At 44.1% G+C, this 24707-nt stretch overlaps 2 protein-coding genes across 3 annotated transcripts; both read left to right on the top strand.

Moving 5' to 3' along the window:
* The first annotated feature begins 458 nt into the window (after positions 1-458).
* Positions 459-7376, top strand: SPEGNB (SPEG neighbor). The gene is made up of 5 exons (XM_083348617.1): positions 459-620; positions 1189-1310; positions 3504-3811; positions 6119-6260; positions 6719-7376. The coding sequence occupies exons 2-5, from the start codon at positions 1189-1191 to the stop codon at positions 6855-6857; spliced, it is 711 nt and encodes a 236-aa protein (XP_083204743.1). The 5' UTR covers positions 459-620; the 3' UTR covers positions 6858-7376.
* A 4252-nt stretch (positions 7377-11628) lies between these two features.
* GMPPA (GDP-mannose pyrophosphorylase A) lies at positions 11629-24424 on the top strand. 2 transcript variants are annotated; one of them, XM_083352570.1, is made up of 13 exons: positions 11629-12187; positions 13023-13120; positions 13252-13355; positions 13759-13951; positions 14146-14205; positions 14389-14519; positions 14646-14660; positions 14933-15067; positions 16252-16349; positions 16984-17030; positions 18045-18137; positions 21382-21550; positions 21707-24424. In XM_083352570.1, the coding sequence occupies exons 1-13, from the start codon at positions 12148-12150 to the stop codon at positions 21805-21807; spliced, it is 1284 nt and encodes a 427-aa protein (XP_083208696.1). In that variant the 5' UTR covers positions 11629-12147; the 3' UTR covers positions 21808-24424. The 2 variants fall into 2 exon arrangements, with proteins under 2 accessions (XP_083208696.1, XP_083208697.1); XM_083352571.1 differs by lacking the exon at positions 14646-14660.
* Positions 24425-24707: the final 283 nt, after the last annotated feature.

Genomic DNA, 24707 nt, shown 5'->3' with positions numbered 1-24707 from the left:
CAATAACATAATTATTACCACTTGTTGAGGCTGACTTGTCCAATGAAATAATTCAGTGTGATGAATGCAGATTGACATTTATTTTATCTGTGAAAGGCACATTTCAATCACTTTTCTGGATCAAATATGTGCATTGGAGTAGATCTCTTCACTTTTACAAGCTGTTTGACTAGCCCTTGATCCTAATACTGGAGCTCGCTCCTGTCCGGTGTTTTTGGTCCTCCAACAGCAGCATGTATTGGTAGCAACCCGGAGAGGGTGTGTATTTGTCAGTCTGCCACTCCTCTTCTCTGTCTCTCAGCAAAGGACGGGAATGGTACAGCTGCTCCAGTCTCTCTGGGCTGGTCAATGTGATTACACAGCACTGGGTTGCAATCAGCGCGGCCCCAATTCTCACAGGTACCTGGCAGCAGACTATATAAGGGAGTGCCAAGATTCCCCTCTGAGCAGGGGGCACACTTGCCACCCCCCACCCCAGCCAAAGAAGGAGATGCCTGGGCAGGAATGCAGTTGGGGGCATGAACAGACTTGAGATCTCCCCTCCAGAGATATAAATTTGAGTGGGATGAGAGGCTTGTGGCCTTTTCCATCCCAGCAGAGCTACACTGGTAGAATTGACGGTAAGAGATTCCAACTTTTCTTGTGGAAAAAAGAATAGATCATTAGGACTTCTGCCCCAATTTAATGACTCTCTCCCCCAAACATTAGCCTACCTGAGAACCTTCCTCTCCAATTGGGGGTCCGGATGGAGCCTTGTCTTATCCTTCTTCCTTCCTTCAAAAGGAAATTTTGCCCTTATGATGACAGAGATGGATGGGATCCTCACCAGCCTTGCCTCATGCAAATTTATGCTAAGTTTGCAGTATGAATGTCAAAAGGAAGCTCTCTAACCTGGAAGGTCACTCCCTTCCAGTTTGATGTTTTTGGAAGACTCTGGATCTGGGAAGGCAGCACCCACTGGAATTTCTTGGCAGTGCAGGGATGATACATATTTGGAAATGTAATGTCCTCCCTAGTCAGTCAGAAGGGGTCAGCGGTGATGGAAGCAAAGAGAGGGCTGGAGTTTGTACCATTTGGCAATGGGGATTTTCTCTCTCATGTTAACATGTCATTCCTCCTCCTCCTCCTCCTCCTCCTCCTCCTCCTCCTCCTCCTCCTCCTCCTCCTCCTCTCCCCTTTGCACTGTAGATGTCAAAAGCTGCACCCAAGAAAGCAGCAGCCCTTCCCCCACCAGGATGCTCCCTGGACATTAATGATCCTCAGGTGCAGAATGCCGCCATTCGCATCCAGTCCTCCTATCGTGGACACAGGTGAGGCAGGTAGCCAGTGAAAGATGACATCTTCACTGGTAGTAAGAAAAGGGGTTCTTGAAAAATTAGTCTGGGAGGACTTTGTCTGTCTGTCTGTCTGTCTGTCTGTCTCTCTCTCTTACCACACACACACACACACACACACACACACACACACATTTTAAAAATTACAGCAACCATAAATATATTTCTGGGCTACAGGGTGGTACATAAGTATTTTAGAAATGAAGAAACAATTCCAGGACAAGGTTGGTGCTGCTTCTTAATGTCATCATTCTCCAGAGTTTGGGATGACTTGCCTCCAGCTTTGCCTGCCTCTGTGTTAGCTTGTAATTCGGTGTTCCTCCTCCTCTTGCAATTTACAACCAAAAAGGGAATCTTCTCAAAGGAGGCATTCCAAATGTGAAGCATTCCAGCCCATTGCTTACACCCTTGCTCATTTTGTAGACTTTCAGACTCTGGAGAAAGATATTTATATCAGTGATCCCTTTGCAGTCCTTGCTTTTTCATGCTATTATTAGTTTTTTTTAATCATTGACTACTGTTGTCTTTGTATGAATTATACTTTTGGACTCAAAAGTCATTTGGAAAAGAAGATCAACAAATACAAGGCACATGAAAGGGAAATTTAGAAGAAAGATTGATAGCCTGCTATATCTCTTGATGTTTTGACGAAAGTGTCTTTTGTATATTTTGATGAGAGAATGCAGTATGGGAAGCTGAACATATTATCCTCAGTAGTTCAGCTAGGAAAGAGAGAGACTTAGTATATGACAAAGATAGCTTGGAAATAATTGGAAAATTGTGGTAAGTCGTGACTGGATGTTGAAGGACTACAAAGAGGTGGTGGTCATGAAATGGATGGGGAAGGGCTGCTAGAGAAGTAGTAGTAACAGAAGAAGATTTTTCAGAGAAAAGAATTACCTCAATTCCTGCCATGAGCAAAGGATTAGGGTGGATTATTTCCAAAACCTTTTCCATTTTCCCCCCAATTCTGTGATGTTATGTCTAGTGTTAGAGATATGACATGAAGGATAGGAATCTGATAGGAATCCAATTCAGTGTATTCTCCAAAATCTGGGATTCAACAACATAAACATCCTAATTTTTTCCTGTTATAGAGCGATCACCTCGAGAGAGGATTACACAGACTTTGCTTCCTTGAAGAGTTTGCTTCAGCATTTAGACTGAATACTTTATTTATAATGCAGCACCTTGATGAAGCCTTAGGACCAGCTCTTATCATCACACACCCAATCCCTCTTCACAACCCAGTGTTCTAGTTGTTTACAATTAAGCACCCAACATAACTGTTGAACACTCTTACTTACAGGCTTAGATTTATCCATAGAAAATAAACAAACTGGGCCATTCCATTTCAAGAGTAAGCTCAAACTCCAACAAAATTTAAGCTAATCTTCATTAATAATATTTACCCCCATAATTTTATTAGTGTTAATTCTCTGGAACAGAGAAGAACAGGTATATAACAAGAGGATTTATAATTAGTTGGGTTTTGCCCACTTATATCCAAAGCATTCGGTGTCAAAATAATGTTGCTCAATTAACTGCAGTTTAATAATGCTAATTTTTAAGTGCAGAGACAAGTTGCTGTCTAAGTGTTCAATTCACCCCCTCCAAATATTCATATATATATATGTGTGTGTGTATGTGTGTGTGTATAAATTTTTTTTAGATTGCTAACAAATAGTTAACAAGCATTTCACACACACACACACACACACACACACACACACACACACACACATATATATGTATATATATATATATATATATATATATATATATATATATATATATATATATATATATATATATATATATATATATAAACACACACACACACACATAAGGCCACATAATTTGTTTTGCCCGGGAACTGTTATCATTTGCCTTTTTTGCAGATCACTCTTCATGACACTTTGCTATTGCACTATTCATGAGAACGAGAAATGAGAACACAGTTTGGCAGCAGGTTATTCTTTAGATCTGTTGAGACTACAACTCCCAGAATTCCTAGTCAACAGAATAGATGAACATGCTACGTGGAAATTCTGAGAGATGCAATTTTAACTTATTCAGAGACCACTGGACTGGGGAAACATGGAGCTATAAGATTGTGAGCAAAGTTCTGCATGCTTGCTTGTTCCAGTTCCTCTTCTCCACTCTCAGGTCTCGCAAGGAACTGAAAGACAAAGGCCCTCCACGGGTACTACAGAACCTCAAAGATGTGATGCTGATAGAAGGGAGCGCGGCCAAGTTAGAATGTCGCATCAGTGCCTTCCCTGACCCCTTTATCCGCTGGTCTAAAGATGGTGTGGAACTCAAGGACGGGCCCAAGTACCGCTACATCTTTGAGGATCCTGACATTGTGGCCCTGGTGGTGCGTGATGGAGGCCTTCCTGACCTGGGCAAGTACACCATCTCTGTGAAGAATCCCTTTGGAGAGTGCTCTGACTCAGCTCGACTCCTCATAGAAGGTAATGCGACTCTCTTCCCACATTCCCTGCTAAACATAGAGCCATGCATCCCCTGGGCATTGAAGACCTTCTCTAAGAAAGTCTGTCACTTTGGCATCCTTCACTGTCTACTCTACTGCTTCAAGTTGTAGCCCTACCCATTTTCTATTCATAGGCCAGGTCTGTCTAATCATAATGCAAAAAGCCAACTCCTAACTCTAGCCCTGCCTCTGCCAAGACAGAGCCTGTCTGCCTTCCTTCTTCCCTCCTTTCACCCCCTCCCCTCTAGTAAAGTTGTGTTGTTTGTCTAGCTATTCATGGTCCTGTTGAGATGCAGCATAGGCAGTGGGAGAATTCGCTGTTGAATTCTAGGAATAGTTCAGTCACCAAGGGAAGAGGCTGGTTTTTGAGACTGATATTCCAGTCAGGTCTTGATTTACATGACCTATCATTCTTAAGTCAGAAGGGAACGTTACAAACAAAACAGGTATGTATTTATTTATACAAGCTGATACTTACAAAGCATGTAGATCCTGTAATATCCTGCTTTTCCAACTCTGAATTAACTAAAGAAACTTCTGTGTGGTCATACCTTGAGTGCTACATGACTAAATGTTGCCCAGATGCGACAGAAGAAGAGAAGGCAACTAACTCCGGTGTTACTTCTTCTATATTATTGCACTGAACCTGAAGTCTTGAAAGCTCTTTGGTGGATACATCAACAATTCAATGGGAGTTTTTATTACTTAGGAAAAGAATATGACCAAGCAAAATGGAGTGATAATCTCAAGAAGGTATCCTAAATTCTAGGGTGTTCTAAGTACAGTATAAGTCCCAAGAATAGTTTCTCCATAATCATTCACCTGTCTGTTGCAATGGTTGGATGAACAGAGAGAGCAATGGAGAGAAGAAATAGAGTTAGGCAAAGGGACTGCATAATCCATCTTTTTAAGCAGCCAGATAACTCGGAATAGCTGCAGACAAATTCAAGTCTGCAGAGTGGCCCAAGGTAACCCAGGTCTCCCCTAAAACATTGTAGGAAAAAATGAAAATAAGATTTACTATTGTAATTTACTTCCCTCCATTGTGTCAGAATAACAGAGTCGGAAGGGACCTTGGAGGTCTTCTAGTCCAACCCACTGCTCAAGCAGGAGACCCTATACCAGGGGTAGGCAACCTCGGCTCTTTTATGAGTCATGGACTTCAACTCCCAGAATTCCTGAGTCAGCATAGCTGACTCAGGAATTCTGGGAGTTGAAGTCCATGACTCATAAAAGAGCCGAGGTTGCCTACCCCTGCCCTATACCATTCCAACAAGTGGCTGTCCAGTCTCTTCTTAAAAACCTCCAGTGATGAGTTGTGAAGCACCCACAACTTCTGGAGGCAAGTCATTCCACTGGTTAATTGCTCTCACTGTTAGGAAGTGTCCTTCAGGAACACTTAGTGGGGAAAGCAGCAACCCCAGAGCAGGATTCCTATCCTGCCTTATCTTTAGGAAAGGCTAGCCATGCTCTAAAGAGGAACTCTTTCACCCCCAGGAAAAGCTTAGCAGTTATTTCCCACAATCTCAATAATCTCAGGATTTCTTTTGGATGGGTCTTAATACGAACTGGCAATAGTTTCTTTCAGTAATTTTTATTTTTTATTTTTTAATTTTAATTCCATTTATATCCCACCCTTCTCCGAAGACTCAGGGCGGCTTACAAGCTTAGCAGTAATGTCACAGGGACGTTCAAAAATATTGCATTTTGTTAATTATCAGCCAACCTCTTACTTCTCCCTTTTACTTTTTTAACAATTTATCGGAAAAGACTAGCAATAGAAGCACCATTTGACAAATGTATTTTATAGCAGTTCCACTCTATTATGTTTTAGATAAGAGTGACAGAAGAATTCATAAAGGGAGTTGTATTGAATAGGGTTATTTCACACTTCTAGAATGCAAGTTAAATTGTTTTTAAAAGAAGACTACACAGGCAACAAGTGGATTATCACCTTTTTCTGTGCCCAGAGCCACTGTCATCTTCAGGGAAGAGAGAGGAAATACTAAGTAATTAGCTCAAAGTATGCAGAAATCTTTTCGGATTGATGCACTGAGAAGTGGCTATGGTGGCTCTCTTTGCAATACAATCCCTAACAAGATCTGTCGATGCTAAGTTGCAATTACTCAGCAGTTAACAACCATTACAAGAAAAGCAATGCCAACATGTGGAAGAAGACTCACATCACACAGCTTTAGAGTGCTGGGTCCCAGGATAAGTTCTCTCCAGGTAGATGTCTGGTGAAAGGGCCCAGCTCTGATCCTACCTTTTTTTCCCTCTCTTTCAGTACCTGCCAAGATACAGAAAGGCCCGGACAATTTGAAAGCCAAGAAAGGCAGCACGGTCAATTTGACAGCTCACATCAGTGGGCAGCCAGCCCCTGATGTTGGCTGGGCCAAGGATGGGGAGGATATTGAAGAGGATGATCGGTGAGTGAAGCCCAGCCCTGGGTACTGGATGGGTAGCCTCAGATCAGAGGCAATCGAGTTAGAATGGAGATATAATAAGAACTTCTGATCTTCTTTCCTTCATCATACAAGCCCTTACCGGTAACGTTTAGGCACGGAGAAAAAGCATAGATGATGCCGTAGCTTAAAAGTGTATAGTACAGTGTATAATGTGAACTTCCAATAGTATGATCATTATTCCTCCTCATTCTCCAGTTCTTTCTCTAGTGATTGTCAGGTTAAAAAGAGCTTGTTACCCTTAGTTTAGGATCCTTTGCATTGACAGGGCATGAAGGAGACGGCAACCTAGTCCAGATAACTGCTGATTCCCTAGTAGCAAGCACTCTTATATGCTGTTGATTAAGTCAGGAAGAAATTTCTATCTACTGTAGGTCTTAAAATGGGTCCCTGAGTTCTGATTCCCTTTCCTTCCTCTGCAGAGTGTACTATAACATTGGCAGTGACTCAACAACTCTCACCATCAAGAAAGTGACGCCAGCTGATGCTGGGAAGTATGAGATCTTTGTGGAGAACAGCCTGGGCATGGATCAGTCCTTTGCGCGCCTCGATGTGAACTGAGCTCCTGTCACCTCAGTCTGATCCGCCCCCAAAGAAACTCTCCTGAACCCAGCTTTCACAGCTGGGGGAATGCAATTAAAAACAAACAAACTGGAGCAATAGGGATATTTTGTTCCCCTGAAATACCCCAAAGCCCAGCTACACCTCTCACTGATGCTTTAGGTCTCTCACTCAGACAGGACACCTTCAATAAGGGTACAACCTTTCCCAGACTTGCTGGCAAGAACTCTCCCCCCACCACACACACACTTTGCTCCAGGACTCAATCCATTTCTTGGGCAGGCAGGGCTATCAGCTTATCAATAGCTTTGCCATCAGTACGTCATAAGCAATGTTCACTGAAAAGCCATCTAGGTGGGGGTATGAAAGGGGCAGCGCAGATTACACACCAGTGGTCTTTCCCCAGAGCTGACAAGATAGGTCAGCCATCCCAGAAGCCTCCATATTCTTCTGGGCCCATTTTCTTGCTTGACAAATAAAACCAAATGACTCTATACTGTCTTGAGAGTTTCGATGACGATGATTCATTGCAGTCAGCCAGATGTTACTGGATTTGGCATTTTTGTCCGCCTACCAAGTCATTATTATCATTAAACATTTCCTCATAACTTTTTTTCTCAGTCCAAGTCCACACCTCTGGCAACCTGAAGTCATCCTTAGCTGTTCCAGTGCTGTAGTGTTTTTTCCTTTTTTCCTGACATAACTTTTGCCACGGATAAGAACAGGTACGCCTCCTTAGCTTTGGAATTGGATCCGCTCTGCTACTAATAACCTAATAGCTGGGAGTGGTTTTCCATGTAGCCCTGAGCTATGAAATGGTTTGACTTGGCTTTATGTAATGTAATGTGGCTTGAAAACCAGGGTTTTGTGTATTTTAGTGTATTGTAGGAATCAATTAGGATTAATACTCTGCATAAATGCTTCATGGTTGCCCATGATATTAGCTGAGATTTTAACCTACATTGTGGATAAGCAACTTCAGCAGATTCATCAGAACATTTTACACTTCTTCCGAGTCCATGTTCTGTGACTTTCCCTACCTGTGCACTTAGTATGTATTTGCTGGGGGTGATGGGAGTTGCAGCCCTAGAATATCTAGGCTCTAGGGCAAAGGGCTGTGGATTACAGCAGGCTCCTGAAGACCAAAAGCATTTGGGACTTCTCAGAGAAGAAGGCACCTTCTGGGGGGCTACCCTCTTTTTCTTGGCAATGTTGCCTCCTGCCGTTGCTCAGAAGCACTGCAGGATCCCTTTTCCAGTCAGCTGCTCTGGAGATATAAATAACTCTCTTCCTGACCATATTGGGCATTGTTTCAGTCTCCAACTTTTCCTCGTCATCTGGTCCACCTGACAGGACTGAAATGAGGGGAAGTGGAGCAGACAAACTCTATTCCTTCCAAATCATGTTATGAGTGCTCCTTGACAAAGCTTGGCTTCAAAGAGTGCATATCTATTTTCTTTCTTTATTAAACACATTGATATAAAATGTATATAATACAAACTCATTAAAAAAACCAAACACCCCATCTCACCCACCCCCATGGCAGCAACGCAATCAAATCAGCTATTTGATCAGCTCCATCTCCACCAGTGGTTTTGGGGCCAGCTGACAAAACCACTTTTTAAAGGGCTTTTTGGAAAAGTAGGGTGGGGGCCCTTTGGTGGGGGGATGATGTTCCACAATCAAGGGGCCACCACCAAGAAGGCTCTTTTTCATGGTCCCATCAAATGACAATCCCTTTTCTATGAGACCCGTGTTATGCCTTGCCTTCTTACCCTGGTGGACCAGGTTAGATGCAATAAGGAGGAGGTGGTCCTTCAGATAACCTGGCCCCCAGCCATGTAGTTTCAAAAGTGATAACCAGGATCTTGACTTGCATCCGGAAGCAGATTTCCTGACAGATAGTTTCTTAATGCTGTTAATTCAAAGACAACGCAAATCTTCTCCTGCTTTCCCTAACTTAAAAGATTTCATGTAGCCAGCACAGAACCAAGAACATACAGTTAGCAGTGGAGAACCCTTCGCACACTTCAAAAAATTCCTGATTTTGCAAAGTGATAATTGCATAATAAAAGCCTCATCTGAAAAGACTTAGCAACTTCTCTCATACTCATGAAGCTTTATAGGACTCTTAGCAGAGTGGGATTTAACGTTCATGACACGCTTTAGATTGTGTTACTATCCAGTGGATGATCTATTACAGATAAGCCCTGCCAAGTCTTGGAGATAAATCAGTTGGGAAAAGACTAAAGGTAGGTTTTAAAGAAGGCTCTAGCCTCAGCACCTTGAATTTATTTCTGACATTTCAGGATAGGCAGAATAGCACATTTCTTCCTTGTCCTCTTGCAAGCTTTTTCTTCATGGTTCTTGACATCACGTGATCTGTCTTGCAGGACACCCTAGATGCCGTGGAATATCCATTCAAAGCTAGTCTTCTCTGGATGCGAAAACTTACAAACAGTTCATTAAATAATGTACAGTAGTGGCCAAAATTGTGAAAACCCTTTTTATCAATGGAAAGATAATTTAATCAAGAATGTAATGCAACATAGTTTGTTCAATTATCTGTACTGTACTCTATGAAAGGTTATAGCCAAATAGCCAGAAAAAAGGAAGCACAACTTGCTTAGGTTGATATCAGGTAGCTTTCCTTCATCTGATTGTAGCCAATGAGCATGAGTGTTTAGAGAGCCAATCAGGTGTCATCTTGTTTTGGCAATGAGCCACAGTAGGATTCAGTTATTGATGTCATGTATTGAAGCTGAGAGGAGGACATTTGTCAATGTGTTATGTGATCGCTATCAAGTTGTTTGGGTTTTTTGTGTTCTTTCATTTAGTGAGCTTGTAAAATGTAATAAAATTAAAGTAATGGTGCAAAGAGTTGACTGGTTGCCCAGAAAGCAATGTAAAATAGTATTATTAAGTGAATAAGGCTACAGTTATAAAGAAATTAGAAGAAAAATTGGTGGAAACTTAACCAAAGGTGGCATTTGTATGTAGTGCTTTTATTGCCCTGTACACCGCCCTGAGTCCTTCGGGAGAAGGGTGGTATAGAAATTCAATTAAATAAATAAATAAATTTCTACTGTACACTTTTCCCAAAAGGTTTCCACAATTTTGACCACCACTGTCGTAGGAAGCCCACTGAAACCTAAATATTTCACCATCATTCCAAGCCACTAAAGACTTGGGGATAAAGTGAAGTAGCTCAAAAACATTGAGAACTGAAAATATCCTTAGAATGCTGATGGACAAATTATTGGTGTGTGTGTGTGTGAGAGAGAGAGTGTGTATAAGAGTTTGGCAAGAAACACCCTAGAAAAAGGACACAGCAGACTCACATCTAGAACTGCTGCAGGCCTCTCCTCTTTCCCCCAATCTGACATGTGGCAGTTATCTGTCTTCAGTGCTAAACATGGGAAGGAAAAGCCATTTGCACATGCTTGGAAACTATTATGTCTTCCTGACTTTGTAAGGCTGAGAAGTCAATCCAGGGAAAAGCAATTCTTCATTGTGCTCCCCAGTTCAGCAACAGAAATCAGCACCAGATGGCTTTCGGCTAATCATTCTCTTTCAGCCCAACTGACCTCATAGGGTTGTTGTTGCTGTTGTGGGGAAAATAGGAAGGAAGGAAGAGGAGGAGGAGGAAGAAAGGAAGGAAGACGTAATTAGATAAGTTCGTGGCTTTGAGTTATTTATAGAAATAATAAAGGTAGGATATAAAGTAAATGAGGGACGCGGTGGCTCAGTGGGTTAGGACGCTGAGCTTGTTGATCAGAAGGTCGGCAGTTTGGCGGGTCAAATCCCGAGTGCCGCGTAACAGAGTGAACGCCTGTTACTCGTCCCAGCTTCTGCCAACCTAGCAGTTCGAAAGCAGGTAAAAATGCAAGTAGAAAAATAGGGACCACTACGGTGGGAAGGTAACAGCGTTCCGTGCGCCTTTGGTGTGTAGTCATGCCGGCCACATGACCACGGAGACGTCCTCAGACAAGCGCTGGCTCTTCGGCTTTGAAACGGAGATGAGCACCGACCCCTAGAGTCGGAAACGACTAGCACGCATGTGCGGGGGAACCTTTACCTTTACCTTTATAAAGTAAATAAATAAATCTGCCCAAACCCAACAGTGTCATCTTTTTTTTAAGAGTTTTACAATATATCCCCAAATCCCCCCCACCCCAAACCTGCCCACTTCCCCCCCCACTTCCCCGAGCTAAATACAGGATTATAGTTATAATAATCATATTCTAAATAAAAATTATATATAATATACAATTAACCAAATTCATAATGTGCTTTAACTCCCCTTTAACATAACTACAAACAAAGTACCAATAACAATATCCCACTAAAATCTACTCATAAGCTAAATGGAACTTTTTAGTCCCATATTTGTTCTGAATATAATCTATCCATCTCCTCCAAACTGAAATATATCTTTCCTGTGAGTGATCTTGCAAATAAGCAGAAATCTTAGACATTTCTGCAAGATTCGAAACTTTAAACACCCATTCTTCTATAGTGGGCAAACTATCCTTCTTCCAATATTGTCCCACCAGTAACCGTGCTGCTGTTATCATATTCAACATCAAATTAGTTTCTTTAACATCATCTTTGATCCAGGTCAACCTGATCAGTCCTCTTGAACGGGGAATCTACAGCAGGTGGCATCATCTACCTTATTTTGGCTGAGTCCAAAACATTTTAAGTAGGGTTATTCCTGATACATGTTTGGGATGGGGAATCACCGGCAAGCCCCAAATCGACAGGCTAGATGAGAAGTCAGAAACAGGCAAACACCTACGTAGTCCCGGGTTATTGTTTCTTGAGTTTCCAGGAGTCGAGGCCAAAGGGAATAAAACCCGAAAACGGCTAGTAGTGGGAACGAAGCCAGGGCCCGCACTGCATTTTGGGTCATCTGGAGTCGCGGCAGGGGCTTCGGGCTGAGTCGCGCCGCGGCCCCGGTACTTCGCGGGGACGTGAATGCAAAGGCGGGAGGCGGCGGCGAGCGGGAAAAGAGGCGGAGGCTTTGCGCTTTCCTGGCATTTCGGCTGGAGAATCCCGATTCTCCCGCTCCGCGCCTCTTCTCCTGCGGCTTTAAGGTTGCGACTCCGCCCGGAGTCTGAGCTTAGATCCGTGAGGAGGTGGAACCGGTGACGTGGCGTTCTCACGTGCTCGGAAGCAGAAGGCCGTGTCCCAGCGGGGTGATCTCGCGTCGGGGGTCTTGCCTTAGGGATAGTGCCGAGGAGCCCATCTGACACCGTCTTTTTCGCCGCCCAGACCCAAGTGGGCCATGCTGAAAGCCGTGATCCTAATCGGGGGTCCCCAGAAAGGTGAGCTGATACCCCTCCACATCGTCCGGAAGCTGATGCCCATTTGGGCTAGAGGCGGTAGAGCAGCCCCTTTGCAGAAATAAAAGCGAGTCCACAATTTGCTGAAATCTCTTCTCCTGCCCCCCCCCGCGCCCCCCAAAAAACAAGCCTACGATGTGCGGGTTTCACGTGTCCCTTTAGCCAGCTGCTTTTACCTGTAAGAGTATACTTGACCCTTAGCTGACTTCTGCCTCCGGTATCCCCCAACCCTTTATCAGGGCAACAACCTGCCTCCAGAAGTGGTGAATGCTCCAACACTGGAAGTTTTAAGAAGATACTGGACAGCCATTTGTCTGAAATGGTATAGGGTTTCCTGCCTGAGCAGGGGGTTGGACTGGATGACCTCCAAGGTCCCTTCCAACATTATTATTATTATTATTAACCCCTGATTTTCCTCCTGTCCAGGGCAGCCGGGCCTCTTCTTCGGAAGGACCTCCCTTCAGATGGCTGTAATGTCTCCCCCGAACCTTCTTTGTGCCAGGCTAAACATTCCCAGCTTCTTCAACCCTTCTTCACAGTTTTGGCTGGATAGGCTCCCCTTGGTTAACGGGCTCCCTAAAATGCTGGGCAATCTGTGGAGTGCAGAACTGATTTCCACAATCCTGTCCGTGTTTCTTTGAGAACTACCTAAAAGATGCATATATTTTTTTTCCAGCAATGATGTCTTTCCCACTTTGTAATCCCCTTGGTGTTTTACTGTCTGTTCTCTGCTTTTGGCAGAAGATTGCGAGGCCAAAAGAAGGGCAAATTCTGGGGAGAGTTGGCTCCCGATTGTGGAATTGTCTTGCTTTTTCAGGGACCCGCTTCCGGCCCTTGTCCTTTGAAGTGCCCAAACCCTTGTTCCCAGTGGCAGGGGTACCCATGATACAGCATCACATTGAGGCATGCACTAAGGTAAGGGGGTTATTCAGATTAAACTTGGAAGGGCAGGGCAGCACCTGTCAGTTTGTTGCCTTACCTTAAGCAAACATAGTCAGGCAATGAAGCAAGCAGGAAAGTGAAGTCAGCTATGTCATTTCTAACAGGTACCCAACATGAAGGAGATTCTTCTGATTGGTTTCTATCAGCCTAATGAGGCACTCAACCACTTCCTGGTGTCTGCCCAGCAAGAGTTCAAAATCCCTATCAGGTGGGTGGCCAGTGGTTATTGTAAAGAAAAATGTAAAAAATCCAGTGCTCAGATACCGGTTCTGGCCTTTAAAAAAAAATGCCCTGTTGCATTGGCCAATACATTGTTATCTTATTTGCAAACAGCTGTAATTCAATCTGTCTTGTCTTAAGCCTTTCCAGATATGCTAGGCCAGATCACTCTCAGGAGCTGAATTTGGTTTTACCAGTTGATTCCAAGTTTTTCATTCCTTTGGATGTATCCATATGTAATTTCCCCTAAGGACTGAGGACTGTGCCTCATGTTAGATGAAATAGATGTAGTATTTGAAAGATTATCCTGAAATAAAAAGTAGTCAGTCTATAAGCTTCCAGTATTTGAAAGTAGGAGGCTCCGATGGCCATCTCATTTCTAATTTCTGTAGGTATCTCCAGGAATATGCAGCACTTGGCACAGGTGGGGGTATCTACCACTTCCGTGACCAGATCCTTTCAGGTAATCCTGCAGCCTTCTTTGTGCTCAATGCTGACGTCTGCTCTGAATTCCCGCTCGAAGAGATGCTTGCCTTCCATCGTCAGCGTGGCAGTTCCGACAGCTTCCTCATGCTGGGTACCACGGTAGGAGACAGTCCTGCCTTCCCAAACTGGGTCAGTCATGAGGGAGTGGTTGGGAGACTGAGGCTCAGTTAACTGGGGAATCCCAGGGTACCAGGCAGGAGAGCCTGGGGCCTTAAGATCCTCTTTTAAACCTCCCAGAAGCTTCCGATGTTTCTGTCCCCTCAGTGCATCCATGCCAATCTTCTTTTCTGCAGGCCAATAGGAAGCAGTCTCTGAACTATGGCTGTATTGTGGCAAATGCTGACACACACGAGGTATGAAGGTAGGAAGCCAGGCAGAAGCGGGGGGGTGGTGGTGGCTGGGAAGGAGGCAGGGCCCACTAGTGAGCCGAAAAGAGAAGGCCTGCCTTCCGCATGCCAGATCCCAGGAATCTTTTTCAGCACTGTGCACGACATTGGCAAGGCTCTTGTCACTTCCACCTATGTCCCCTTTTCCAGGTCTTGCACTATGTGGAGAAGCCCAGCACTTTTGTGAGCGAGCTCATCAACTGTGGCATCTACCTATTTACCCCAGCCATCTTCCATCACATTGGGGAAGTCTTCCAACGTAGCCAGCAGGAGCTGCTCTTGTGAGTGTCCTTTCCAGCGTTACGTCTGGGTCCTTCCTGCTCTGCATAACGGCAGGTCACTCATCTACCATCTCTCTCTCTCTTTCTGTTCATCTCCTCTTCCTGCCAACCTTTGCCCTCACGCAGGTATTCGTACCTTGGGTAAGTGTCCATCTCCCTTCATCCTGCATGTGCATTTTTCAAGAGTCATTGATGTTCCTTTTGGTTCCGTAGAACTTAGACACTAGGTAGAAATCTAGTTGTTGTTTTTTTCCAGTTTCCCAATTGCTGGAGGAAGTTGTGCTGCTCCCAAATTCATTCTTCCTATGGCTTGAGAGCTTCATTTTCTGGTTGCATATGTACTCTCTCTCTCTCTCTCTCTTCCTAGGAAGCAATATGCTGCTCCTCAGCTTGTCTTTGTCTCATTCCCACAGGGAGGAGAACACAAACGGTTGGCAAAGGGCTGGAGCCATCCGGCTGGAGCAAGACATCTTTACAGGCCTCGCTGGGCAGGGGCGCCTCTTTGCCTACAGGACGGAAGGATTCTGGAGCCAGATCAAATCTGCCGGGTGAGGAAGAGGGAGGGGCTTTATTTGACACCCAAGGTGGTAGCGGTTCCCAGACTCATACAAGGTCGTCCTCAACTTATAACCATTCATTTAGCAACCATATGAAGTTTACAGTGGTACTGAAAACAGTGACTTAAACCAGTCCCTGCATTTACAACCGACACAGTATCCCCACCCTTACGTGATCAGAATTCAGGCGCTTGGCAACGGGCGTGTATTTACAATGGCTGCAGTGTTCTGGGGGTCACGTGTTTGTCGTTTGCAACCTTCCCAGCTGGCTTCCAATAAACAAGGTCAATGGAGGAAGCTGGATTTGCTTAACAACTGCACGATTCAGTTAACCTTTGCAGTGATTTGCTTAACAACTATGGCAAGTGGGAAAAAAAAGTTGTAAAAATTGGGTGCGACTTACTTAACAACCACCTTGCCCAGCGACAGAAATTCTGGTCCTAACTGTAGTTATCACTTAAGGATTCCCTGTATTCAGTGGCACATGAAGTGGACAGGCAGTGGTTGCAAATTGGAGCCGAGTGTATCTGTGAACACAGGGTTGACTCAGCTGCCTTGTACACAACTTTGGGTTTTATAAAACTTAACTATTTCTTCCTTGAGCAAATATGCAGATAATGCAAATGAGGGAGAGACTTCAGAATGCGCCATGAAAAATATGTGTCGCAGTGGTAAGAGAAACCATTCCCTTTGTTTGAAGTAGCAAGTCAGAGCAGATGAGAGACGGTGAGCCTGGCTGCTCATTTTGTTTCCTGGGCTGTATATTGCCCCTGTAAATCTCTCTCTTGCTTCTTGTCTAAATCATCTGTAGAAAAGGAAGAGCATCCAAATGAATTAAGATGTGCATCACTTTAACTGAAGCCTTGGTTTTGTAGGTTAGCATCCATCAGGGTTAGATCTGTGGCTTGTCAGATAAATGGCAGGACCCCAGCATAAAAGAAAGAAAATCTGAATTTTTGAATATAAATATGGATACTGTGCCAGGTAGAATGTCATTTTCTTATAATTGAGTTTGTGTGTGTGTGTGTGTGTGTGTGTGTGTGTGTGTGTGTGTTTGTTCCTGATCAGAGTAATTTGATTTCTTGTTTTGTCTACATGAGGCTGGCAATACAGGTAAAGTGTGATGTTTGAGAATTGGGGGCCAAACATAATAGCTCCCATGTTCTTTTTGCCAGCTCTGCCATCTATGCCAATCGTCTTTATCTGAGCTGCTACAGCCAGTGTCATCCGGAGAGACTTGCCCAGAACCAACCTGGTGGGCCCACCATCCGAGGTATCTCCTCCTTCCACATTACACTGTGAGGCAAAAACAGCAATACATTCCGTTGGCGGGAATAAGGCACACACTTTTGGTCGTCCCTATGGGTAAAGCTGTCCTCTCATCCAGCTCCATCAGTCCTGTGGATGTCTTGCTGGAGAGACCATAATGGCAGATCAGTTTCTTAAGCTATCATATCTGTCCTAGGACTCCAAAATGTCTGGCATATTTTCCTCAGTTCCTGGGGGGGATCAGAGGGGGTTTCATTTATTAATACTACATTGTTGTTTGGATTGTTTTGGATGAAATGTTTTTGAAAGTGTTTTTTTTTACCTAAGTTGGAGAATTGTCTCGCTTTTCCTCATATAATTGGTTCCAAAATCTTGAGCATTCTGGCAAGAACCTTCCTTGCTTTGCTACAAGTTTCAGTAGTGAGGTAATTTTAGCGGCTGATCCCTGTGTGGGGAAAGGCATTCAGAAGTGATGTTGAGAGGTGTGTGTCCAGGGATCACCGAATAACTCAGTGCTAGAGCTGGAAAGCCCCTATTGTAAAGCAGGTGACCTCCTCTAGCAAAGCCTTCGGAAGAATGGAAATGTCTCATGGAGGAGAGAGGAGAGCAGAAGTAATTGCTGCTGCTTTTCCATACAGGGAATGTCTATATTCATCCAACGGCCTCGGTGGATGCCAGTGCTGTGGTAAGTCTGTGGGTTGGGCGATACCTGCTGCTTCCCACAAAAGAATGAGGACCCAGGGTCACAGTGTCTTGGCAGGCCTGCCATTCCCCCCACCCCACCCCCCACCCCGTGCTCAAATAGGTTATTTACAGCTGTGTGTGCTTGCATGGGTATAAACCAGGAGTAGGCAACCTTGGCTCTTTTATGACTTGTGGACTTCAACTCCCAGAGTTCCTACGCTAGCACAGCTGGCTCAGGAATTCTGGGAGTTGAAGTCCACGAGTCATAAAAGAGCCAAGGTTGCCTACCCCTGGTATAAACAAATTAGTTCTTTCCCCTCAAGCTTAATTGCAGTATTAAGGGAAGGATGCTTTGAGGGGATTGGGGAGGGAGGGGGTGGGTGTAATAGAGTATATAACCTTGGCAGACAGGAGGAAGAGGAGTGTAGGCAAACTCAGACCAAAACTATCTCAGCTCACAGAAGGAACGGGCAGGGAAAGCGCCTCGGAAGGGAGCTTCCTAGTTCTCTGGAAAGTAAAAGGGAGGGAAAGGAAGAAGTGCTTTCAGACTGGCCAGGTCCGCAATAAAGGTATTAGTTATTTATTTATTTTATTTTAATTCCATTTATATCCCGCCCTTCTCCGAAGACTCAGGGCGGCTTACAAGCTTAGTACTCGTGGTTTTGGTTTCTTGCCTTGATTACCTCAAAAGTGCTGACAGGACGCGATGACTGGTCTTTCCTTTCCCCTCCCTTTTCCCCTCCCAATAATAGGATTTTAAAAAGCACTGGTAGAGGGTTTAAAGGGTGGTTGGTTGGGGGGCTAAGCCTCAGCTGACACTTAGAGACTTCTTAAAAAGAATCCCCCTCACCACCCTCGCTTTAGCATGTCTGGGGCCGGGCTGGGTTTTCGAGGGTGTTCCATCTAGTCCCTGTCTTTGCCCCTGAGGACAGAAGAAGCCTGGGGGCTAAGGAGAGACTCTTGCCTGCCCGGTCAGTGACCACTGGCGTCTTTCCCATGGTTTTTTTTCCTGTAGCTGGGCCCCAATGTCTCCATTGGGAAAGGAGTGACCATTGGTGCAGGAGTGCGAGTACGTGAATCCATCATTCTGCACGGAGCGTCTCTCCAGGTAGGTGTTTTCTGAAAATCCCGTGGGCCAGAACCTGGCATTTGCATGACTTGCATTTTTAGCATTGATATTTATGCAGTCGTTTTATATCATTGTTGCTGGGCGTCCCATAAACTTCCTGCAAGTCAAATAATGGCATGTCATCTGTGGAAAATTAAATCCTTATCCCTCATTTATTTATTTATTATTTAGCATACGGCAAACCCCTCAGTTTAATTCTTACTTAACTTATAGCCGTGTCTTCACTGATTATACAAGCGTTGCCCCATTGATGCTTAAAAATATATATATTTTTGTGACTTCCTGCCAGCTTTTCCATAGACTTTGTTTGTCAAGACGCCAGCAGCGAAGGACCCAAATGGCAAACATGTAATTGTGGGATGATGTGACACTGTAAACTGCGAGGCAGTTAACGGTACCATATCGCAATCATATTTTAACTATAGGAATTCTGTGATAAAAGTAACTACTAGGACAAGTCTGGGTAAGTACCCCTCACCCAGTTCAGCCATCGATTGCTGAACCAATGGATGTTAAAGGAGTATGATCAGGCATATATATATATTAGTGTGTTTTATTAGTGAGTGTTCTTCTGGGGTGATTTAGATATTGGATCACTTACGAAATGATAAAAAAGAAAGGCAGGTCTGTTATTAAACAAAGCTCCTGTCTTCTCCGAAACAGTGCAATTTCATTTTCCCAGTTTCATTTCCTCTCCATGCGTCCCGTTTAAGAAATGTGGGGAAAGATCATCCATCATCTCCCACTTTATTTATATGTTAGAGGTTGAGTGAAATGGCGCTGCGAGTGCTGGAACATTCTGCTTTGAGATGGTCCCACCTGGAGGCACCAAGGGTGGCTCAACAAAAATGCCTCCTGAACATTGTTGTCCCATCCCTCTCTCAGTTCTGGTTTTAGTATAGTTTTTGTCATCTTAAATCTGCGTAGGTTTAATATTTTAGTTATTTTTGTTTTGTTCTGTAAGCTGCCCAGAGCCGCCTTATAGGGGAGATTGGAGGCATAAAAAATTAATAAATTTAATAAGAGGCTTTGCACCAGACTCTTGATCACAGCTTTGCTCAGACTACTACATGCCTGATCATACTCGTTTAACATCCATTCGTTCAGCAATCGACGGCTGAACTGGGTGAGGGGTACTTACCCAGACTTGTCCTAGTAGTTACTTTTATCACAGCATTCCTATAGTTAAAATATGATTGCGATCTGGTACTGTTAACTGCCTCACAGTTTACAGTGTCACATCATCCCACAATCACATGTTTGCCATTTGGGTCCTTCGCTGCTGGTGTCTGACAAACAAAGTCAATGGGGAAGCTGGCAGGAAGTCACAAAAGGTGATCACATGACCGTGGGATGCTGCAGCCGTACAGGATTTGCCTAATAATGCCTCTTGGGACTGCCACAGATGCTTTCATAGGCTGGCACGGTCACATGAACCTGCATCTCATGACTACATCACTTAGTAATGGAGTTCCTGGTCCTAATTAGTGTCAGTAAATGAGGACTATTTGTATTGGATGCAACTGTTGCCATTCCTAACTGTAAGCAATGTTGCCTGGAATTGGTGGAATCCACTATAATTGGACAGGTCCATACACAGAACCAATATAACATAGCATTGGAAATATGGCCTGGAATCATGGAGACCCTAGTTCAAATCTCATTCAGCCATAAAACCTGCTGGGTGTCTTTTGGTCAGTTCCTATTTCTTGGTCCAACCTACAAGTTGTTGTTAGCACATAATGAGAGGAATCTTATTCAAAAGCACAAATGAAGAGAGAATCACAACCTACAGTACCCTGAAACCTCAAAGAAAAGATCGGGTATTAATGCAGTAACACAGTGATAATCTTGCCTTGTATCACTTGGGGATGTTACATTGGGATTAATGCTATACCTAGCAGGTTTTCCTAACATCTAGAGGGTTATATGACAATTTGCTGAGGCCAACTCACCACAGCCAACTTGTCACAGGCGACTTGCTACAACTAGGACAACTTACTGCAGGATGAGAATTACACTGATATAAATTGTCCTGCAATGAGTTATCCCGCAGTGAGTTGGCCATGGTGAGGTGGCCATAGTGAGTTGTCTGTGGCAAGTTGTCCTATTCTGCATCTAGAGTATTTGCTTTTCATATTTTTCTACTGCCCAGCAGGAGGTGCTACTGTGCTGTAAATGTTTATAATAGAGTATTGCACTGAATGAACAAAGAGATTTGTTGGTCCTCTTCAAAGCTAACTTATTATTATTATTATTATTATTATTATTATTATTATTATTATTATTATTATTATTATTATTATTATTATTATTATTCATTGCACAGTCAGCCAGATGTTGAAACTGGATTTAGCATTTTTGTTTAGCAATCGAGTCCTTACCAAGGACATGGGATAGGCAGATGTGGATGTTTGAATTGATAGTATTATAGATATCGTTGCAGAATGGAAGCTGTTCCTAGTAAGGTTGCCTTTTGCAATTGACTGATGGTGAATTTGTCAATGCCAATGGTGTCCAAGAGGTGCTCTAGTTGTTTTGGGATTGCACCCAAGGGGCCTATTACGATGATGATGATGATGATGATGATGATGATGCCTATCGCCTGCAGCGCTATGTACTTGTGGCCCAGGTTCTGTGGCCTACAATTCTCTGGATCAGATGCAGGGTCTTAGGAAATGAACTGAAGCCCTTAAAATGTCTGCTACTGCACTTTTGGAGGCGGGAATCTCTTTTGCACAGGCTGCGGGGGGGGGGGGGTATTCATAAAGGCTGAATTGCTTCCCAGCTGCCTGATGTATCAATGAACTAAGTCTTTCCTCCTTTTTCTTCCCCTCTGGCCTCTGTCCTTTTTGCCTGTTTCTTTTTAAAATGCGTGGACTGAATTGTTGGAGAGTTGTTCCCTGCACTCCTTTTTCAGCACCCAAGGATAATCTCTATTGGATCTAGCAAAAGTCTGTGGTTCAGTAACATAAGGCATTAATTGTAAAATGCCCCAAGTGCTGGGAAGGAGCCGATTTTTAATTTGCTTTTTTCTACAAGTTCACTGAAATTTCATGGGATGTAGCCTTTCCTGGGAAGCTTCGGTTGTTTGCAGTTCTTTCAAAAAGGAAAGAAGTTGCAGGGGCTGCGGTGCGCCTGATTTGTGGGAGAACTGAACTTTGGCAGCTCCGGGCAATGTGTGGCTGACTCCCCATAGAATGCCCCACTCTCTTTTCCATAGGACCATACGTGTGTGCTCAACAGCATTGTCGGCTGGGACAGCACAATTGGACGCTGGGCCCGTGTAGAGGGCACCCCCAGTGATCCCAATCCAAACGATCCCTATGCAAAGATCAACAGCGAGACACTCTTCCGAGATGGCCGTCTGACTCCATCTATCACCATTCTGGGTAAGTTTTGCATCCTGTCTCTCCCTTCCCCAATAAACAGTGGGGACCCTCCTGCCTTTTTAAGCAGGAGTCCCTTGTGGGATTACAGCTCCTCCCCAGCCTGTTTTCTGAGCTAATCCTTTTTAAACCTCTCCCCACACCCCACCCCGCCAACAGGATGCAATGTGACCATTCCCGCTGAAGTGGTCATCCTGAACTCCATCGTGCTTCCTCACAAGGAACTCAGCCGCAGCTTCAAGAATCAGATCATTCTTTAATGAGCCGTGAATTGACCACTGGTGACTTCCAGACAGAAAGTTCAAGGGCGTCATAATAGTGTAATTTGTGACCATCAGACTTCCTCTCAAGCCTCATTCAGTCTGGGTAGGCCAAGATCTATGGCTTTGGTGTCGTCTGCAATGTCCTTCTGGGCTTTTTCAGGGAATGGGAATATGAATATGAGTCTCTTTCTAAGGCTGGAAGAAGTTGACTCACCCCCTCTCTCCCTGACTTGACTGCCAGTAAACCTCTCCAAGGAAGAGGCCTGCCTGAACTTTACCTCGCTAAAGGCCATTGACAGAGAAAGGTGTGTAGCTGAGAGGACGCATCTCTGCAGCCTTCCGTGGCTGCCAAATGCCTTTGTTCATCCTCCAGTTAAATCCCATCGGTCCCAAGAGCTTCATTCCTCATGCCACCTATGAAACAGAGTTAGGGGCAACTTCAGATCAAGTATTGCAGCTCACATGGCAAAAAGACCTGCAATTCTCCCTTCCTTTCCATGTAGTGTCCCCTTCCCCCCGCTCCCCCCCCCACGCACAACATTGTGAACTTGTGCACTAAGGAAATCGTCAGATGCCGGACCTCTATCTGCCTCTGGTTGTTTACAAGGTGGAGGAACTGATTTGTTTCCCTGTTCTAATACAATGCAAGCCAAGTTGAAACTTTGAAATGAGTGAGAAAGTGTTGCTAAGAAGTCACCAATAATAAACCTATATTGTGGAAAGCTTTGGGTATATTACCTCCATCCCAGTGAATGGAATGAATGGCTTCCCATATAAAGCCTGGAATAAGAGCTGCTACTATTCAGAGGCTTTTGGGAAAGGAAGCAGATAGGGACTCCCAACACAGATTCATTTGGTGCCCAACTTTCATTCGTGTCCCTGGAGAAAGAAGTCCTTACCCATCAACCTTTCCATAAAAGAACTGAGGTTGCAAATGCAATGCACCTAGCTGACTTCTCTTTTTATTATTATTTGGAGAAAAATATCCTTTGAAAAACATAGCGGGTTGGGAGAAATGTATCTCTCTTTCCTTCCCCCCCCCCCACCCACCCCGTGTTATTCATGTTGTAAGCAGGAAAGTTGAAACAAACATGCCTAGAAAAACCCTGTTTTTGCAAGGATTCTCCATGTTATCTGTGCTAGCAGTGAGAATATGGATGAATGGTCACCCTGGTTTAACTCTCATCATGTTGAAAGTCAGGGCTGATGGGGGAGGTTAGTTTAACCCTGTACCTTCAGTTCTTTCTGGGTTAAAGCTAACCAAATGTCGACTGGCTTTTTTGAGTCCCTGTAATAAGCTAATCAAAGCCCACTAACCAGCCCAAATGTTCTGAGGTGGCATTTTTCAAAGTGATGTTTTCCAGCAAACTCTTGTCCCTACAGAATCCTGGGTCCCAAACAGCTGAAATCAATACCTGTCCCTTGATCAGTTTGGGCTGATCCATCTCTGCTGGTTTTTCTTCGAGTCCCACTACGGAGCCCCTGGCATGTTCATCGGATACCCATTTATCAAGAGAGGATTTATCTTTCTCCTACTATTGGAAGCACGATTTTCTTTATAGTTGGTTAATGGCAAAGGGAACCCGATAATGGTAAATTGGCAACTTTAGCTAATTGCTTCCTGTAATCTTTCATTGCTCCCCTCCTCCAACCTGCAGTACCTCTCTGAATATCATTTGGGCTCTGGAGCTAAGCAAGGTCTTGTCTGGTTAGTCCTGGAAAGTGCCTGGGAAGCCTAGACTGGGATGTCAAAAAACATCCCTTAAGAAATGCAGTTTCTGCTATCTGGAGCCCATGATGGAGTCGGGCTCAACTCGAATGAGGTTCCTGTTTGCCTTCTGTTTGCCTCTGAGGCCTCAGAGCTTAAGTAATGACTAGAAATAGAACAGGCCGATTGGTAAATGAACCTAGCAATCCTTGGGAAGGGCTTGATGCCTGCAGCATTAGTCACACATCATTAATGTGTTATTCCCGAGGATGCTGTGTTGTAAAGCCAGTTGTCAGAAGGGGAGATGCTGGGGAAGGATGCTTTTATTTATTTTTTACAGGAGCTGCATCAGAGTTGTAAATATAATCAGCGCTTTCCGATTCTGCTCGTTATTTAATTCTGTTTAAGAAAGCATAAAACCTGCCACTCTCTTACGTGATAATAATCCAACTTAATTGGATTTACCTCTAAATCGATTGTATTGTTTGAGTAGCAATATCTCCAAATTTTCTCTAAGAAAATAGAAGCTTTGTACTGGATGGAAAAATGGAGAAGGAATGATACAAAGACCTGTGGCTTATAATTCATCCAGGGTTTGTTTTTTGTTTACTTTCTACAAAGAGGTTACAACTTGCTTCACTGGAAGTCACACTGAAGCTGGTAAGAATTTTGAATATGTTTGCAGAACTTTTCTGGCTGGCCTGTCTTTTACTTCTGAGTAGACATGCAGAGGACATGCAAATGCAAATAATTCTATTGATTATTTCCGAATGCATTCATACACATAACACCTACATACTTAGCTACTTTAACTTTGGCCTTATCAAAATGGAATGTGACCCTCAAAACATTTTTAAAATTATTTTATTAAGGATCCTCTCTTGATAAAGATAAAGATCTTGATAAAGATGCCCTACGCACAGTCACGCATGCACTCGTGACCTCCCGTTTAGACTACTGCAATGCTCTCTACATGGGGCTGCCCTTGAGGACCACTCGGAGGCTTCAGCTGGTGCAGAATGCGGCCGTGCGAGTTGTGATGGGGGTTTCCCGATACTCCCATGTAACACATCTACTCCGTGAGCTGCATTGGCTCCCGGTTGCCCTCCGGGTGAGATTCAAGGTGCTGGTGATGACCTATAAAGCCCTAAATGGCATGGGTCCGGGATATCTGAGGGAACACCTGCTG

Source organism: Vipera ursinii, assembly GCF_947247035.1.
Source record: "Vipera ursinii genome assembly, chromosome: 1".
Classification (NCBI taxonomy): domain Eukaryota; kingdom Metazoa; phylum Chordata; class Lepidosauria; order Squamata; family Viperidae; genus Vipera; species Vipera ursinii.
Note: the sequence above shows the minus strand (reverse complement) of the source record. Positions and strands in the feature narration are given on the sequence as shown.

Bases quoted from the DNA above. Each gene is read 5' to 3' on its own strand.
- SPEGNB (XM_083348617.1), top strand. From the start codon at position 1,189: ATGTCAAAAGCTGCACCCAAGAAAGCAGCAGCCCTTCCCCCACCAGGA. The intron at 1,311-3,503 runs GTGAGGCAGGTA...CTCCACTCTCAG, and splicing joins TCCTCCTATCGTGGACACAG to GTCTCGCAAGGAACTGAAAG. The intron at 3,812-6,118 runs GTAATGCGACTC...CCTCTCTTTCAG, and splicing joins AGCTCGACTCCTCATAGAAG to TACCTGCCAAGATACAGAAA.
- GMPPA (XM_083352570.1), top strand. From the start codon at position 12,148: ATGCTGAAAGCCGTGATCCTAATCGGGGGTCCCCAGAAAG. The intron at 13,356-13,758 runs GTGGGTGGCCAG...TAATTTCTGTAG, and splicing joins GAGTTCAAAATCCCTATCAG to GTATCTCCAGGAATATGCAG. The intron at 17,031-18,044 runs GTAAGTCTGTGG...TTTTTCCTGTAG, and splicing joins CGGTGGATGCCAGTGCTGTG to CTGGGCCCCAATGTCTCCAT.